At 44.8% G+C, this 12,033-nt stretch overlaps 1 protein-coding gene across 6 annotated transcripts in view; it reads left to right on the top strand.

The window, feature by feature from the left end:
- The window catches only part of LOC125712726 (rho guanine nucleotide exchange factor 12-like), a 61,078-nt gene extending 49,989 nt beyond the window's left edge, over window positions 1-11,089 (top strand). For 4 of the 6 annotated variants that reach the window (XM_048983110.1, XM_048983107.1, XM_048983112.1 and 1 more), the window contains 14 exons: window positions 3-128; window positions 221-335; window positions 871-971; window positions 1,379-1,456; window positions 1,551-1,623; window positions 5,914-6,081; window positions 6,181-6,268; window positions 6,361-6,435; window positions 6,567-6,661; window positions 6,784-7,014; window positions 7,212-7,460; window positions 7,540-7,772; window positions 7,883-7,955; window positions 8,550-11,089. In XM_048983110.1, coding sequence (XP_048839067.1) covers window positions 3-128; window positions 221-335; window positions 871-971; window positions 1,379-1,456; window positions 1,551-1,623; window positions 5,914-6,081; window positions 6,181-6,268; window positions 6,361-6,435; window positions 6,567-6,661; window positions 6,784-7,014; window positions 7,212-7,460; window positions 7,540-7,772; window positions 7,883-7,955; window positions 8,550-8,557 — 1,713 coding nt within the window. In that variant the 3' untranslated portion in view covers window positions 8,558-11,089. The remainder of the gene's footprint in view (window positions 1-2; window positions 129-220; window positions 336-870; window positions 972-1,378; window positions 1,457-1,550; window positions 1,624-5,913; window positions 6,082-6,180; window positions 6,269-6,360; window positions 6,436-6,566; window positions 6,662-6,783; window positions 7,015-7,211; window positions 7,461-7,539; window positions 7,773-7,882; window positions 7,956-8,549) is intronic. The other 2 variants (XM_048983113.1, XM_048983108.1) reach the window with 1 other exon arrangement.
- Window positions 11,090-12,033: the final 944 nt, after the last annotated feature.

Genomic DNA, 12,033 nt, shown 5'->3' with positions numbered 1-12,033 from the left:
AGTTCGGTGGCGGCGAGGAGGAGAAGATCAAGCGGGCCGTGGGAACTTTCTGCAGCAACCAGCCCTTTGCCCTGGAGCTCATCAAGACGCGGCAGAAGAAGGACCAACGCTTCAACTCCTTCATCTTGGTGAGTGGTGATGCGGCATCTAATATTTACGGCCGTGAGCTCCAACATAGGTCTGCCTGACCACCAGGGGGCACTCTTCTGTGTATCTGCAGGAGGCGGAGAGCAACCGGCTTTGCCGCAGGCTCCAGCTGAAAGACATCATTCCTGTGGAAATGCAGAGGCTTACCAAGTACCCTCTTTTGTTGGAGAACATCGCCAAGTACACAGGTACCCGTGACCTACAGTGGTGGGTTTACGTTTTTTACTATCAGCTTGTGCATTCTGATAAATCTCAAAGGTCCAAGAGCAATTCTTTTTCTGGTTTCTGCATATCTTCTTGGCCCGGTTCTGTAGTCTCAAAACAAGCCAGCTGACCCCATGGCCCCAGCCTCCATGCTGCTGCCTGATTGGCCGCTTGAATCTAAAATAAGTCTCTTGTCGAGCTGAAAATTGACATCATAAAGATATTTTGACATGACACGTAACTGAGGGCTCTTTACAGACTCCCCCGTTGGCTCTGGGCCCGCCGTCGATAAATTGTAGTTTTGTTTTCAATTATCGTAACATTTCCTGTGAATGTTAGGAGCTGCCAGGGCTAATTTAGCCCATGAGCTAAACGCCAGCCCAGTTTTCATTAGCACATATCGATGAGATAAACGCCATGATCAGCGTTGGAAATTAGGGGAGCAGAATTGCATGCCATTGCCTGATTATCTATAGCCTAATCGCGTATATATTTGCCTGTGCACACGTGTCTCCACAGAGGACGCTGAGGAAATGGAGAAGGTGAAAAGAGCAGGCGAGTGCTGCAGGCAGATATTGAACTACGTCAACCAGGCTGTGAAGGAGTCTGAAAATAAGCAGGTAACTGTTTAGGGTGGCAGGTGGGTCTGAGGTGCAGATTCCTCCCGCGGCTCCACCAGCCCCGCAAAGCTCTTTGGCGCCGCCTCCTCATCCTCTCCATGTTAGCCAGCAGGCTGCTTGGAGTCTTTCTTCCCTGTTGAGTTATAGCACATGCTCTGTGCTAATGTGCTGCTCACTTTGTTTTTCTACAGCTCCCTTTACAACATGGTCGTCCCAGAGTACTTGATTTAGAACTATTATATGTGGCAAACATTAAGTGCAGCATCGTACATGAAAGTAATAGCATTTGTTACACAACTTAATGGTGCTGCTGTATACCCAGTATGTCAGAGGCAGGATATTTACCGAAGCAATAAAGCTAAACTTTAGAGAGAACTGCCTCTCAATTTTCCTGCTGCTCCTTCTAGAGGTTGGAGGACTACCAGAGGCGCTTGGATCTGTCCTCACTGAAACAGAGCGAGAGCACACTCATCGCCGAGTTTAAGGTCAGTCCCCAGGGGCCCTATCACTCTACCCGGGCTAGGAGAATCCAAGGTCTGGTCACTTACACTCATGCTACTCATGCCTCATGCCACACAGAACCTCGACCTGACCAAGAGGAAGATGGTGCACGAGGGACCCTTGTCCTGGAAGGTCAAAGACAAGACAATCGGTATGGCAGCCCACTGGTTGTAAACGGGGATCGTGGGGAGCCACTGTAATCTTAAGGCTGTTTCACACCAAATGTGACACAAAAAAATTAGCAGCTTAACGGATCAATAATTCTTACACCAAACATGATGTCAGAGTTTCGTAAGTCAGCAAAGCGAGCACACCTAAGGAAGCTTTCCAAACTGGCGACAACCACTAGCAGAAGGCAACGAGTTTTTCCAGTTTTTTTGAGGAAACAAGTGAAAAGAAAATTGCAAAGATTCTGGACACAGTTGCAGAAAAAGCATGTGAGTTCTTTAGAATTATGTAGTTTTCTACATTGGAATTACGCAGTTTCTGCGTTAATTGGTAATAAAATGTGATCTGATATTCATATGTTACAGTAATGAACAAACATAATCTGTCTTATGTAGTAAAGCACAAATTATCGTATTGTTTTTGTACACGTTGAAGACATCATTCAAACATTCACAGTGTAGGTAGGAAAAAGTAAGTGAACCTGGGGATTTAATAACTGGTTAAACCTTTGATAGTAGTAAGTGCTTTTGATAGCTGCGGATCAGACTTGCAAGTGGAGTTTTGGACCAAAGCTTCCTTACTTAACTTCTTCAGCTCTACCATATGCTTAGGACATCTGGTGTAAACGGATTTCCTGACATCATTTCATATCTCAATTCAAGTTAAGGTCTGGCCTTTGACCCGGCCACACCAAAAAGCAGATTTTCTTTTTTGAAATCACTCTATAGTGGATTTGTGGACATGTTTGCGGTATTCGTCTTGCCACATTACCCCACTTCTACTGAGCTTCAGCTGACGGACAGCCACCCTTGATAATCTTGGGAATTAATTGTCCCCTTGATGATGGCAAGCTGTCCATCACGGCAAAGCAACTCAGTAGACGAGTCTCCCTCTACTGTACATCACCGTTGGGATGATGTGCTCATGTTGGTATGCCCTTTTTTACACCATATATAATATTGCATGTTCTTCTCAAGAGGTTCAACCTTCAAGACTCTTTCCCAGTAGCAGCGTGAAGATGGTCTTCGGCAAACTCTAGGGATGCAGAAATAATCTTTTTTGGAGAGTACTGATTCCTGCCATAGTGTCCTGCCATGGTCACCATACCTGTTCATGAATGGATATGTTAACCAATTATTCCTTCAAGCCTTTAACTGTTACTCTAAGGTTCTTTTAAACTTCATTGAACATTCTATGTTGTATTTTTGGAGTCACTTTGGCTGGGCGCCCACTTCTAGGAAGAGTAGCCACAGTACTAAACTGTCACCGTTTATAGGGAATTTGTGTAACCGCGGACTGATGAATATTTAAACCCTTTCAGATGACTTTGTAGCCCTTTCCAGCTTTATGCAATTCTTGATCATAGGTCTTCTGAAGTAATTTTTTATAAGGCACTGTTCTCATCAGTACATGCTTCTTGTGAATAACAAATTTGAAATGAATGAGTGGTTTTAGTGATTCAAAGTAGCTGTAAGTCACACCTGCAGCCTCGTTTCATTGATTCCTGGCAGGTCGTTACTCCTGACTCCATTTAACTTTTCTTGAAGTCATTAACCTAGGAATTCATACCTTTTCTACCCTACAATGTGAATATTTGAATGATGTATTCAATACATACAAGAACAATACATTTTTATGCTAATTTCTACAAGGGTTCGATAATGCAAATGAAGCCACAGTAATTTATTAGTAAGGTGTATGGCCTCCTTTTGTCACCAGTATAGCATTATTTTGTCTTGGGAATGACAGATAAAAGTCCTGCATAGTGGCCAGAGGGATTTTGAGCCATTTCCTTTGCAGAATAGTGGCCAGGTCGCTATGTGATGCTGGTGGAAGAAAACGTTTCCTGACTCGCTCCTCCAAAACACTCCAAAGTAGCTCAATAATATTCAGATCTGGTGACTGGGCAGGCTATGGGAGATATACAGTTTCACTTTGATGTTCATCAAACCACTCTGTCTTGCTGTGTGTATTGGTGCATTATCATCCTGGTCCACGGCACCACCTTCAGGGTACAATGTTGAATCCATTGGGTGAACATGGTCCTCCAGTATGGTTCAGCAGTCCTTGGCAGTGACGCATCCATCTAGAACAAGTAGTGGGCCTAGCAAATGCCATGACACTGAAGCCCAAACTGCCACTGATCCACCCCTGTGTGACACCTTGGGTTCCCAGCAGTTCGGGTGGTAAAGCCTCTTTGGGGCGTCTCCAAACCGTAACTCTCACAGATGTGGGAAAGACAGTGAAGATGGACTCATCAGAGAACGACTCATGACTCGCATTGTCCACAGCCGAACGTTTGCACTAATGGCACCATTGAACCCAGTGTTTGCCAGTGGCACGAGTGACCAAAGGTTTGGCTATAGCAGCCCGACCATGAATATGTGAATCTGTGGAGTTGGACAGCTGTGGCTTTGTATTTTGAATATAATCCGGGTTGGTGCCCAGACATCCTTGTCAGACAGCTTCCTCTTGCGTCCACTGTTACTCCTGTTGGATGTGGTCCATCCTTCATGGTGGTATGCAGGCGTTACCCTGGATACCGTGGCTTCCGATAAACCACAAAGACTTGCTGTCCTGTTCACTGATGCACCAGTGAGATGTGCACCAACAAATTGTCCTGTTATGAACTCTGATATGTCTCCCATCATGTGTGGATTTTAATATTTTTATAGCTCTGCTAATTCAACCTTCACACTCTGCTCTTACTGATGGAATGTGCAACCAGTGAGGATTGTCCACCAGGCCGCGCATATATACAGTAGGCATGAGACCTCAAAACACTATATTGGCCGGTGTCTAAAGCGTTCACATACTTTTTTCTTGCAATTGTACATTCAGTTATTAAAAAAGCATCAAGAGGTTAAACTTTACAATGATCTTTTCAGGCGGTACTTCATTATGAGCAAAATTAATATTGAAAACATGGCAGTAACATCACCTATTACCAGTTAATTAACTACAGGAATGGAAAAAACAGCCTATTGTTTTTGGATTTTTTTTCATTGGATATTGATGTATCCAGACAGGTCTATAAATCATGCAAAAATAAAAATATTAATAAATAACTACAGTTCAGTATAATCTGGGGCATATTGCCGACCTTTACAACTTAAACGCCAAGTCCCTAGAACAGCTGCAATCAGTGTAACATGCTCCTTACCAAATAAGACTGAAATTTCGGTTGTTTCGATATCAATGTTTTTATCGATTCTAACATTAAAATATAGATTTTTTTTCCCTTATAATTGAATTATCCATCCATCCATTTTCCAAACCGCTTATCCTATTGGGTCGCGGGGGGTCCGGAGCCTATCCCGGAAGCAATGGGCACGAGGCAGGGAACAACCCAGGATGGGGGGCCAGTCCATCGCAGGGCACACTCACACACCATTCACTCACACATGCACACCTATGGGCAATTTAGCGACTCCAATTAGCCTCAGCATGTTTTTGGACTGTGGGGGGGAAACTGGAGTACCTGGAGAAAACCCCACGACGACATGGGGAGAACATGCAAACTCCACACACATGTGACCCAGGCAACAGTGTTAACCACTGCACCACCATGCCGCCCCCCATAATTGAATTATTTATATAATTATAAGGGGCAGAATATTAACTATTATTAGGCCGGGTCACTCATAAGTGGAGAGAAAGGAGAAGCTGCCCCGGCACTTTGGGCAAATGGAACAATCGATCCACCAGCAACCCTGTTCCTGTTCAGAAAAAAACGATCACATATAACAGCTGACATCCTTCTGGTCATTCATTATTTAACACGTCTGAAAACTGCAGCAATCGAGCTGTCTCTGAATAAAAAAATGATTGATCACGACAAAGCAAATTTTGGCAGACATGTTGCGAAAGCCTTCATTGAAATACAATATTGTGCTTTTTTTATTGTGCAAGAAAATCAGACTCTTTGTGAAACAGCCTTAAGATGTAATTTTCCAGCGGGATTGGGGACTAATGCAGATTATACTTTTTAAGTACTTCCAGCTTCACATCAAAGTCTAAGGGGTGCTATAAGTATTTAAGTACTGTTATTATTAACTGGAGTATTTTATAAGCACTTAGTTGAGTCATTTCTTTGTGGAACTGGGTTTGAAATAACGTAGACCTCCTCTTGCCTCGTGTTTTATTGTTACCTGTTTATACAGATATTTTCAGGGCATAGAACCGATTGAGTGGCTGGGGGTAGAGTCAAGGATTCTTGTAGGATGTGAACTCACAACCCCACAGTCCTCTAACTCGCCTTCCCCCAACCCAGAGCTCTACACGTTGCTGCTAGAGGACATCTTGGTTCTGCTGCCGAAACAGGATGAGAAGCTGATCCTGAAGTCCCACAGCAAGAACCTGGCGGGAACCTCAGACACCAAGCGCATCTTCAGCCCCGTCATCAAACTGAACACTGTGTTGGTGCGCTCTGTGGCCACAGGTGAGAGGGGGGTGCTTATTGATTTCAGTGACAAGCCATTGCAAAGTCTCTGTTTGCTCCTAGCTATGGGAAATAACAGTATGCTTTGTTTTCCACCAGACAACAAGTCCTTCTTTGTGCTGTCCATGTCCGAAAATAGAGCCCAGATCTATGAGCTCATGGCACAGACTGTGTCAGAGCAGCAAACGTGAGTCCCGGCACTTCGATTTGAATAAAGCATCTACACAAATCTGTCATATGGCTGTAGGTTAATCCTGCATTTTTTCATCCTTCCACCAGGTGGCTGTGCCTGATCACGCAGCAAGCAGAATCCATGAAAACAAAATTACCCAGCGTCATTACTTTACCTTCCGAGTAAGTTGCCAATCACTGCTTTTGCTTGTAGTTTTTCTTCTGTTTGTTTTGTTTTTAAATCATTGTTATCTTTTTGAAAAACAGAGGGGAGATTTCATTGCTGGCCGTGTATTTGTGTCCCTTTTCTCTAGTGGGGATCGCGAGGCTGTCAAGATGATCAGTGCAGGTGGACAGAAGCTGAGCGAAGACCCCAACCGGAACTCAACTGGGAGCATCCAGTCACCAGGTGTCTCTCAAGCGCTGGGGTCAAATTGCTCAAGACTGTGGTGTAATTAACACAGACCAGCTGTGTCCCACTCCTGCTCACTGTTACCTAAAGGGCATTTGTTTATTTTGTTTCACCTGCAGAAAAAGATGTCAGCTCTGCAACCCCAGAGATAATGCAGACCCCGTCAGTCGGTTCCAACCCATTCGAAGACATCAGAACAGATGAGGAGGAGGAAGAGGCTGAACAAGATGGAGAGGATGTGGCTTTTGTGGACCCAGAACTTGGCGATAGGCTGCCCGCCGACTCGGATGACGACGATCCATACCCCTTTGGATACCGGGGCTCCACAGCCGAGGAGGCCTTGAAGACTCGTGAGTGGAGACTGCATCGCAAGATTCATTCCTCCATATTGCTCATACCCTATCTATTACATCATCACAACATTGTTTAACATATTGTCTTGATTATTACTGCATTTTATCACCAACAGAAAGTGGTATTGGAGTTCTCTGTTGTCCCTACCGGCTAATGTAGGCAACTGCTCATAGCTGCCTTTCCTCTGTCTCAGTGGAAGCTCTCAGGAAGATTCTGCTGGATCACATGATCGGTCAGGGTGTAGCTGAGGAGGGCAGACAGGCGTGGCGGGACCACAGGGGCCGTCTCCTGCGGACCACCTCCCTGCGTGGCCCCATGGACAGCCCGATTGCGCAGGTTTCGGCACCCCTCCTCTCCCCAGAGAATGGCGCAGAAAAGGCAGAGGGCGAACGGGAGCTGACCTTGGGGGACACAGGGTTTTTCGAGACTTCCGACGATTATGGTGAGTGCCAGAGAGGCTATAGGCTCTGGCTATACCAAAGCGAGTGCCTAACTCCACCCCTTCTCTACCGCAACCTCAGCAGGTAGCTATATGGTCCTGGAGGGCTGCGGCGGCTCAGGAGAGAGCAGCACAGATGACGATGCCCAGGCGGGCGAGAGGGATCCGGGGTCCCGCTGGGGCCCCGCCGGCGATTCTGGAATCGACCTGAAGAAGCTGCTGTCATCATCATCCCTGTCGGGCGGCCAACCCAACTTCAGCCGGCAGGTCATGACTCACCTGCGCCTCCTGCAGGCCAACCTCAACCAACTAAAGGTGCAGCACAGTCACGTCTGACCCCAACCCGCTCTGGTCTGTGCCGTTCAGTGTTCATGTTTGTGAGCCACAGTCGAGCCTTTCTAATGATACTTGTCATCCTCTTGCAGGAAGTGGAGGCCAAGTATCGCAGACTGTGCCAAAAGCAGGCGGGAGCCGCTACCGACATGTATGAAAGTAAAGGTGAGTGACGCCTTTATTCACAGAGACCAGGGCAGCAGGTCCATTGAGAAATTGGAGCAGCTGAATATTGTGAGGAGGGCAAACATGCATAGAGACAGGAGTAGAGAAAGTATTCCTGGAATTCTGTGAGAGTGACAGGGGACTCCAAACCGTCATCTGCTGTATATCACCCAGATTCAAGCGTGACGTATCACTGCAATGGCTGTTTGTTGCATATAAAAACATCTAACTTTGGGAAGCATTTTGATTGTGATGGAGGATCGACTTGATTAATGGCCATGAAAACGCATCATGCACTTGAGAAATAACGATTATGTAGAGAAGAAAACAGGCCTCGTTTTTTGCTTTCTTTAGTTTGGTTTTGTTTGCTTGCGCTGGGCTGTGAGTCTCTGCCAAACCAAAAAAGCCAGTGCATATGAGCTGAGCAAATGGCTGTGGAGCCCTGATCCCCAGTCTTCACAAGCTCATGGAAAGTGGTTGAATGGAGCATGGGAGGCCTTTTACAGTACAGTCTCGCACTTGCATGATATTATTTGGGTCTTGTGAGGCCCACTTCAGGCATAGTGATAGATCTGCCTTTCTCCCAATCTGCAGATAGCTAAGAGCTAGCTGATGGTCGGGCTTACCAGTCACTCATCCACATCTGGCCAGAAGAAGGGGACACACGGACTAAGGGAAGGGTCTGGGACTGTCCTCTCAACATTGTTCTCTTCTGAAGCCCTGCTGTCATTGAGATTGGAGAAAGGTGGAGGGGCTAGCACAGCACGGCCCTCACCTTGAGCATTTGTGTAAAGCCAATCAGGGAAGACATGCTCCGGCCCGGCCCTCAAAGACTGCTCCTCCAGCCTTCAAGTCCTCTGTTTCGCACAATCTAACCAGGAGGAGAGAACTGTACCAAAATGTATAAAGCTTAGGATGCATTAAACACAAACCAGAAGAAAAACTAAGGAATTTTGTATGTATTTTGCTTAATTTTGTGTTCTTTCACCCCAAGATGTATTTATTATTTTTGTTGTTGCAGTTGTTGTTGTTTGTTGTTAGTTGTTGTTGTTGTTGTTTGCCGTCGTTGTCAGTGTTCTGGTTAGTGGTCCTCATGTTGCTTGCATGCTTTTTGGCCTGTGGAATCCCCCCCGTCCCATTTGGAGGCCCCGCCCCTCTCATAACCACTCCCAACAGCTGCAAAACAGGCCAAACACACCAGGGGAGAGGAGGGAAGAGGTGGAGCTCAGGTGCTCATTCTAACTAAGCCCACCTATTCATCCGGTTGTAAATATGTCTTCCGGTTCCCTTGAAATGAGACGCGCCATGCAGTAGCGGGATCCGCTGAAAGCATCTGAGAACGATCTTTCCTTTGGGGCTTGGGTACTTAAGGAAAAAAGGCAGAATGTTACCCAAGTGGATCTATTACAAATTCTAACATCAATTTGCTGGAAGAAAATGCTTAAAGCTGGAAGCCTCGATTTGTGTGTTCAGCATGGCATGTTTTTTTCTTCTTTTGGTTTGGTTAAGAGGGCTTGATGTTGTGTTCACCCAGCGTTGCAGAAGTGTAACCTCTAGTAGTGGGAGGGGAGGCTGAAAGTACCAGTCTACACCCTCTGTGACTGGCTTTAGAAACCTTGGCTGATATCCCCGCTCCCCCAGAAGCCTCAGCTATTCACTGAATCACAGAAAGTGCACAGATCTGCCTGTGTTGGATCCAGCCTGGTGGGCAAGTTATGAAGAACTTTGGTCTGATTCAAATGGTCTGGAGGGTGGGAGGAAAGGGTCGAGACCCATGTGCCAAGGAGGCCGCTGAGCTTAGAGCCTTGTTGAGGCGGACGTGGGAGTGAACACCAGGAAGTGTCTCAGGAAAAAAATAAGTGCATTGATGACTACTTGTGAAAAGGAGTTTGGTTGCTAGTGATTCCGTAGTGATTCCCCTAGCCGGTCAGCCATGTACAGTATCATTCCCTGTTGGAGTCAACGGCTTCACACCTAGAATATGCCCCTTCTAGAGGGAGTGAAAGGAAGGAGAGATCCCACTAATTGACATGCAAGGAGTGTTGTCATTCAAAGGCTGCTTTCAGGTAAATAAGATATGTTTCTATATAGACCGTATCAATCATACACCTCACCCAAGCTTCCAGCTGTTTGATTGGCCTCGATACTCTTTGATTTGCCTGAGTGGCACTTTGAATTTGAAGAATTCACTCCTTGGAGTCATGTGGCTTTACTATATAACCGAGTCAGAAGGAGACCGCTGGCTATTAGTGTCATTGGTCCTCTTCATGATGGTGTAGAAGTTGCTGTTTCTGCTGTTTGAGATCATCAGCCACTGAGGAATCCTTCCCGGTCGCTCAACGTTCATTTTGATCACTGTGTGTTCTCTTATTGTTGAGTTGTTTTTTTGTTGTTTTTTTCTGATTACTGTATAATGTCCTTGGAAACCAGCTACTGAAGACCTTTCACTCACGACCTAGGCGATGGGTGCGAGGCCGGGACTTGCAGAAATCCCAGGGTTGGATTAACGAGAGAGCATGGCATGCAGAACTCCGCTTCACTCCATACATCCGAATTCAGCCAAGCTGCCTGACTCTTGCTTTCCAAGACACTGCTTGGACACTTAGGTTTTAAAGAAATATAAAGTTAAAAAAAAAAGCTAAACATAATGCATAAGCCTAAAAAAAGGAACTGTATTGATTATTGTTAATGTAAAAAGTGTAGAATTACTGCATCTCTTAGATACATCTTTGTATTCCTTTTTTTTTTGCTTTCTACATCATACAATCATTTATTTTAACAGAAGCTACTAGACAGACAAAAAATAAAGACTGCAAAGTATCCCTAAAATATTAATGTAATCTGTATTTGTATTGATTATTTTGTCTAGACATTTGAGGTATATTTTTATTATATTATGGACAATATTAATGATCTTTGCTTTTCTGTTCAAAACATGAATAGCTCTTTTAGCTGACAGATTCTATTAAATTTAAAACCTGATATACAGTGGAAAAAAAGATGAATTGTCTATTTTTATTTTGTTTTGCTTTTGGGAAACGTGGGGAATATAATCAGGATGTGAACTTGGCCAAAATAATTTAAAACAAGTATAACTGTTTAAATGTCATTAAATAAGTTTTGTGGAAACAAAATGGTGGCAGCACAGTCTTATTCTAAAGCTGGTGGGCAGACATACCTTACTTATGTTTGTCTGGACACATGTGGGTCCAGTTTGGGTGGACTGTGTTCTCAGGCTGCCACGTCATGTGTCCCCAACCAGCCAATCAGACACATCTCTTTGGGTCACATGGTGTTGTGTGGTGGTGGGGGTGATTGGGGCAAGTGCATGCCACTCTGCATCAGACCCCACGTTATGCTTTGGGCTTCCTCATTGCTTCCAAATGCTGTATCAGGCTGATACAGTTAATGCATTTCAATAGTAAGTATGCCGTTTTCCTGTAGCTTGTTATATTTCTGCAGTTGTTTGGTTAACATTCGTTCCCTTTCACTAAGGCCTTAGTTGACGATGCTGATGTCATGATGTATATATTACACTGTGAGGACCAGATGTCCCAACAGTGATAAAAACATTATTTTTTTTACCTGCACAAGAGGAAACTTAATTGTGTAAAAATCTGTGACTGCAATCAAAAAACTAAAAATGCCAAAAGATTTTGTTTGGTTACTCACGGTTAAGGTTAGGGCTGGGAAGGGGGTAAGGTTGTCAGTGTAGGGGTTATGGTTCTTCCCATACAAGTGAATGGATGGTCCCCACAAAAATGAATACAGTCACGGGCAGAAGTTTTGAGAATGACACAATTATTGGTTTTCATAAAGTTTGCTGCTTCAGTGTTTGTAGATCTTTTTGTCAGATGTTTCTATGGTATACTGAAGTATAATTACAAGCATTTCATAAGTGTCAGGGGCTTAATTACATTAAGTTTATGCAAAGAGTCAATATTTGCAGTGTTGGCCTTTCTTTTACAATTTGCACTGGCTGCTGTCAATCAACTTCTGGGCCAAATCCTGACTGATGGCAGCCCATTCTTGCCTTATCAATGTTTGGAGTTTGTCAGAAATTGTGGGTTTTTGTTTG

The sequence above is a fragment of the Brienomyrus brachyistius genome, chromosome 18, assembly GCF_023856365.1.
Source record: "Brienomyrus brachyistius isolate T26 chromosome 18, BBRACH_0.4, whole genome shotgun sequence".
NCBI lineage: Eukaryota > Metazoa > Chordata > Actinopteri > Osteoglossiformes > Mormyridae > Brienomyrus > Brienomyrus brachyistius.
Note: the sequence above shows the minus strand (reverse complement) of the source record. Positions and strands in the feature narration are given on the sequence as shown.